Consider the following 6,521-nt stretch of genomic DNA (forward strand, 5'->3'; position numbering starts at 1 on the left):
CAGGTTAGAATATTACATTGATCTATATTTGTTTATGTACTGATTGTTTGATATTTTATTTGATTATTTTGATTGTTTATTTTTCTTGTATTTTATGTCAAAGTGGTTCTTCCGTAAGTTAAGAACACTTAGAAATATTTATCTTGCTTTTTCTATTTAATATTTTGATTTGTACTTTGTCTAAGTAGTTCTTTCCGGTAAGTCAAAGAACTCTTAGAAATATTTCTCTGAATATTTGACTAGTTATTTTAATTGTGCGTCTAAGCCGTTCTTTTCCGGTAAGTTAAAAGAACACTTAGAAATATTTTCATAATCATTGTTGCATTATTATTTCCGATATTTTGTCTAAGATATTTTCTTCCCTAAGTTAAGAAAATACTTAATACATTTGTCTCTTTCATTTTCTATTTTATGCTAAGTTGTTTCTTCCGTAAGTCAAGAAACACTTAGCAATATTTCCACATCTTTTCTGTATTTGATTTTTCGTATTTGTAAGTCGTTTCTTCCTTAGGTCAAGAAACACTTATAAGTATTTGTATTCTTATTTTTCCATATTTGATTCTCTTGTTTGTTTTCACTCTAAGTTGTTCCTTCCGTAAGTCAAGAAACACTTAGAAATATTTCCATACCTTGTTTCATATTTACATATTTCATTTATCTGTATTTCTGTCCTAAGTTATTTCTTCCGTAAGACAAGAAACACTTAGGAATATTTCTGCACTTTTCTATTCTTTTTATCTTGTGTATTTTATTTTTCATTCTAAGTTGTTTCTTCCGTAAGTCAAGAAACACTTAGTCACGGTAACCGTTATTTTATACCAGTAGCTGTATTAAACCATTTTATCAGTGACAAGCAAAGATGGTCAACACCCGGTCTAATTCCGAGGACAGGAAGAAGTCCGCAGAGCCGGCGATGGGTCCTACAGGCCCAAATGCCCCCTCTCGGCAACATGGCGCCCAACAAACAAAACCTGAACTCACGACCCCAGGATCGTCTTCGAGCCAGCCTGCTACAGTTGACTTTATCTCTGCCTTGATGAAAGCGATGGCGGCCCTATCCACAACTCAAGGCACTGCACCCCAGATGCCTCAGCCTGAGATACCGAAGTCCAGGATAAATTACACGAAGCCCCCTCAATTCTCAGGCCGGGACACCGAGAATCCGCTCAGCTTTTCGACAAAAGCTGAGAATTTCTTAATCAAACATAACGTAGACGAGGACCAATGGATCGACTACCTCATAGACAACTTCCTCCACGGCGATGCGAAGAAATGGGCTCAGAAATTCTCATACACGGACCTGCCATACACCACATTTCGAGACCGTCACCTAAGGAGATACAATGACCCTGCCGCAATTTCAACCCTGACGTCGAAGCTTCATGGAGAACATCAACGTAGAGACGAATCCACGGAGGAGTTCATTAACCAGAAATCTGCCTTATTCAGACGTCTCATGCCACATACCCCCGAGGACCAGAGGTGTATAACGATAGCGAACTTACTGAGACCCGACATCGCGATCTGCCTGAGAGCGAACATCCCCAGGACCGAGGAAGACCTTCTGACAATCGCTCAGGGCATGGAATCTGACATCCACCGGACCGGCAAACCCCAGCAGCAGCAGCAACAACAGCCGTACCGTCCCCCACGTCAGGATAACGCTCCACGACACCCTGAGGCGATAGACGAATGGAGGAACCCCAGCGGACAGTATAGGATGCCATCAATGAACCAACCGCCACCTCCAACCCCACAGAACCAGGGAAACGCCAATCGGGGCGTTAACTGAACCCTGTTGTGAAGATGGTGCCCCAACTGAATCCTATTCAGGTACAACCCTCGACAACAGGTCTCCCCCAACTCTATGGAAGGATCAACGGGCAGAAAGTGAAGATTTTGGTCGACACCGGTGCCTCCGGGAACTTCGTTCACCAGAGGTTGATCCAGAGACGGGACCTGCACCGAGGACCAGGACTGGTTCAGCTGGCATGCACGGGCAGCACATCCCGCACCCTAGGGACTGGTGCAGTCAATATGAACATTGACACTCTGGACACGACTGTAAACTGCATGGTTATGGAGGATTTGAACCACAACGTTGTGTTAGGGATGCCTTGGTTGGAGCAGGAAGAGGCCAATGTAGACATACCCCGAAAATGTCTACACGCTGGTACTGCCTGCCGAACCACCATCTACTGGGCGACCCCAGCAGAAAGGCAAGCCAAACCACAACAGCTGGAATTCCATCAAACCTCATCCCAACAACCAGAGCAGTCAACCCAAGAGGACAATGAAGTATTAGACAACCGTCCACGTCAGCCGACCACTGAAGAAATCGAAACAGCGGACATCAGTACAGGCACACCCGAAAAAGAAGAAGAAGCCTACGGCGTTCCATTACTAGAGACGATGGAGGACGTCGACGAGGAGGAAGAACCTAGCCTGACAGCAGATGACATGCCAGACGCCGAATGCCTTCTATTGATAGAGACAATGGAGCACGGCGACGAGGAGGAGGACACCGACCCCATCCTCGACAGTCCGGTCGACATACCACTCCGAGAGGAAATCCGGAGAAGTCACCGGACACGCAAGAGAAAGAAACGACTTCGGAGACGCGAGCAGCAAACCTCTGAAGACGTACCCAGAAGCAAGATTGAAGAGAATCTCCTCCAAGAGTTCACGATGGTCAACGATGCAGACCATAGGACCCTGACCCCTCCGGACGGACGGGATGAAGGAACCACAGCGCAGCCGACCGCCAAAGATGACCAAGGATAAGGTCCCATTACGACACGTGGAGATATCAAGGTGAATTGAGTAGCCTTATATCTTCAAGACGTCGTAGGACCTCCTCAGGGTGAATAAAGTAGCCCTGACGGAAGCAGACGAGCCACCCGGCACACCTGGACCACCTGGGCCTACTGGGCCATATACAATTAAGTTCAAATATCTTAAGTACAATATCTTAGTTTTTTTTTATCTTAAGTCTTTTACATTATATTCTTTTAGGGTAAAAATTTTATTATTGTATTTTTTTTTATTCTTAAATTGTATTTTTCTATTGTTTTAATAAATTTTCTTAGCACCGTTGAGTCTTTCAGAGGAGGGGGGATGTCCTCCGGAGGCGTGACAGCCGTGCCGGAGGCATCAAGGAATTTGGATATCGGTCAAAATACTTGGGAATTCCAAGGTTGACCAAATCCAAATTTCTAATTGGTTCGATGCAGGGAAATTCCACTTTCGCTACGTAAAACAAAGGATTTGTTTTACATAAAAGCAGGTAGATTTTCTCTCATCGGGCAGTCGAGCTTGCCTCTTCTACTGTAGACCTAGTCGGTGCTATTATTGTTCCAACTAAGTTATTGTTTTATTTCTGATTTCCTATATACCATTTTTATTTTAGTATTATTGTATATTCAGACCTTTTCGGGTTAGAATATTACATTGATCTATATTTGTTCATGTACTGATTGTTTGATATTTTATTTGATTATTTTGATTGTTTATTTTTCTTGTATTTTATGTCTAAGTTGTTCTTCCGTAAGTTAAGAACACTTAGAAATATTTATCTTGCTTTTTCTATTTAATATTTTGATTTGTACTTTGTCTAAGTAGTTCTTTCCGGTAAGTCAAAGAACTCTTAGAAATATTTCTCTGAATATTTGACTTGTTATTTTAATTGTGGGTCTAAGCCATTCTTTTCCGGTAAGTCAAAAGAACACTTAGAAATATTTTCATAATCATTGTTGCATTATTATTTCCGATATTTTGTCTAAGATATTTTCTTCCTTAAGTTAAGAAAATACTTAATACATTTGTCTCTTTCATTTTCTATTTTATGCTAAGTTGTTTTTTCCGTAAGTCAAGAAACACTTAGCAATATTTCCACATCTTTTCTGTATTTGATTTTTCGTATTTGTAAGTCGTTTCTTCCTTAAGTCAAGAAACACTTATAAGTATTTGTATTCTTATTTTTCCATATTTGATTCTCTTGTTTGTTTTCACTCTAAGTTGTTTCTTCCGTAAGTCAAAAAACACTTAGAAATATTTCCATACCTTGTTTCATATTTACATATTTCATTTATCTGTATTTCTGTCCTAAGTTATTTCTTCCGTAAGACAAGAAACACTTAGGAATATTTCTGCACTTTTCTATTCTTTTTATCTTGTGTATTTTATTTTTCATTCTAAGTTGTTTCTTTCGTAAGTCAAGAAACACTTAGAAACATTTTCTTTGCATTGTACTTTTATACCATTTTATTTTTCTTGTTTACGATGTTATTCCTTCCGTAAGTCAAGGAATACTTAGACTATTTTACCTGTTCTGTTTTCTAATTTTGATCTGTTATTTTGTAACTGCTTCTTGGAACTATTACCTATAACAGATACTTGTCACGGTAACCGTTATTTTATACCAGTAGCTGTATTAAACCATTTTATCAGTGACAAGCAAAGATGGTCAACACCCGGTCTAATTACGAGGACAGAAAGAAGTCCGCAGAGCCGGCGATGGGTCCTACAGGCCCAAATGCCCCCTCTCGGCAACAGTACAAGGCGCAAAGGCATACAAAATAAGCTTAATTTTTAATTTATATGCTGATTCTTATAACCATCTAAGAAAAATAAATGTGTATCCAGAAGAACTAAAGTAATCATATATAATACATTGACAAACACTATAGAGAATTAATAAATGAAAATAATCCCGGTTTAAGTAGCGTCAGACAGAAAAGATAAAAGTGTTTAAAAAAAAATATTTGGAGGTAAACTAGGAAATGAAGTATGAGTAAAATGATCAAATACAGAAATATATTAAGACTTAATATTTTTCGATATCTGAAAAAGATTTTTGGGGGCCGAGGCATAATTAAAATTACAAATAAATATATGTAAATATATATATATATATATATATATATATATATATATATATATATATATATATATATATATATATAGATATATATATATATATATATATATATATATATATATATATATACCTATATATATATATGTATATATATATACCTATATATGTATATATATATATATATATATATATATATATATATATATATGTATATATATATATATATATATATATATATATATATATATATATATATATATATATATATATAAAGAAGTAAACGTTAAATAGTGGGTTTGCAGCAATAAAAAATGAAACGTGTACTCTTTTAAATTTTTATTCCAAGCTTTCGGACATTGGTTATGTCCTTCATCAGGGAGAAACTTAATGAGGTTGTATCAACGAAGATGTATTATAATGTTGATAAAATTTATCATAGTCTCTCATCTTTTTTCAACATATAAAACCTATTTTTATGTTTGAAAATTTTTAAAAAATTACTGTACATCCAAAAACACTTAATTATTCTAAATAAATACATGCCATTATTCTGACAAAATTCTTTTAAATTCCGAAAGCTTGAAATAAAAATTTAAAATACACGTTTCATTTTTTATTGCTGCAAACCCACTATTTAACGTTTACTTCCTTACGTTGTCAGCAAATACTTCTGGTTCATTATATATATATATATATATTGTTATGATATGTGAATTCGATGCAAGAAAACTACAAGTTGCTCTTATTTACCGGCTAGCTTTATGAAGACAAAAATAATTTTTTTAAGTTGATTAATTTGTAATATTGTTAAATTTAGAAATGCTTTTAATAAAAATTATTGAACGCCTGAAAATAAAAAAAATTTGACAAACATTTATTCTACTCACCTTGTATTCTCTAAATCTGTATTTTGAATTTAAATTTTTTTTACTTATTTGTCTTAGAACATGCAGACTCTTAACTCAAGCGAGTTCTGTGACCTGTACTGCTTGATAAAGCTATATAAAATTATATAAAGCAAAAATCACCACACAAGAAGTTTTATTTTTAATGTACTGTGCAATTATTCACAAGTGATCAATTAAATATTACACAACGATATCTTGTATAATATATAAAAAAAATTATTTAAGATTCTTCCAATAAATAAGCCAATACTTAACCGTTTAATACTAATATGAATGGATTTAGATTTATGACGTAATACAATATTGAAGTAAGTATATGAAATTAGTGTTTTGTGAAGTTGCAACAAGAAATACTTGATCTAAGATCTAATACGTTTTTGTTTGTCAAAGTATTTATAACCTCACTTACTATCTTTTTAGAGCGAAAACAAAGGTTTATAATCCTTCAATTTTTTTAGTTTAACTGTTTTGTTTAATGATTTTAGTAAGTAAAAGAAACGGTGAATTATATTTGGTTAATATTACAAAAGCGATAATAAAATTTTTGTGAACTTGACTTCAAATTATTTTGTTTTTTAACACAAAGATGATTTAGAATGATATAGGCTGTTTAAAAAAAAGGTAAGATTATTTCTAAAGAAATTTCAAAACTTGCGTTTAACTTTATTAAAGTTCACTTTCGTCTTTCAGATAATCCCTTCTCTAAAAATTTTATGGAAATCTTCAATAACAAA

The 6,521-nt window shown here is 35.0% G+C and overlaps 1 protein-coding gene across 1 annotated transcript; it reads left to right on the top strand.

The window, feature by feature from the left end:
* The first annotated feature begins 1,045 nt into the window (after nucleotides 1–1,045).
* On the top strand, nucleotides 1,046–1,792 carry LOC140452664 (activity-regulated cytoskeleton-associated protein-like). Its single transcript, XM_072546983.1, has one exon. The coding sequence runs from the start codon at nucleotides 1,046–1,048 to the stop codon at nucleotides 1,790–1,792; it is 747 nt and encodes a 248-aa protein (XP_072403084.1).
* The last annotated feature ends 4,729 nt before the right edge of the window (nucleotides 1,793–6,521 follow it).

Source organism: Diabrotica undecimpunctata, chromosome 11, assembly GCF_040954645.1.
Source record: "Diabrotica undecimpunctata isolate CICGRU chromosome 11, icDiaUnde3, whole genome shotgun sequence".
Classification (NCBI taxonomy): Eukaryota; Metazoa; Arthropoda; class Insecta; order Coleoptera; family Chrysomelidae; genus Diabrotica; species Diabrotica undecimpunctata.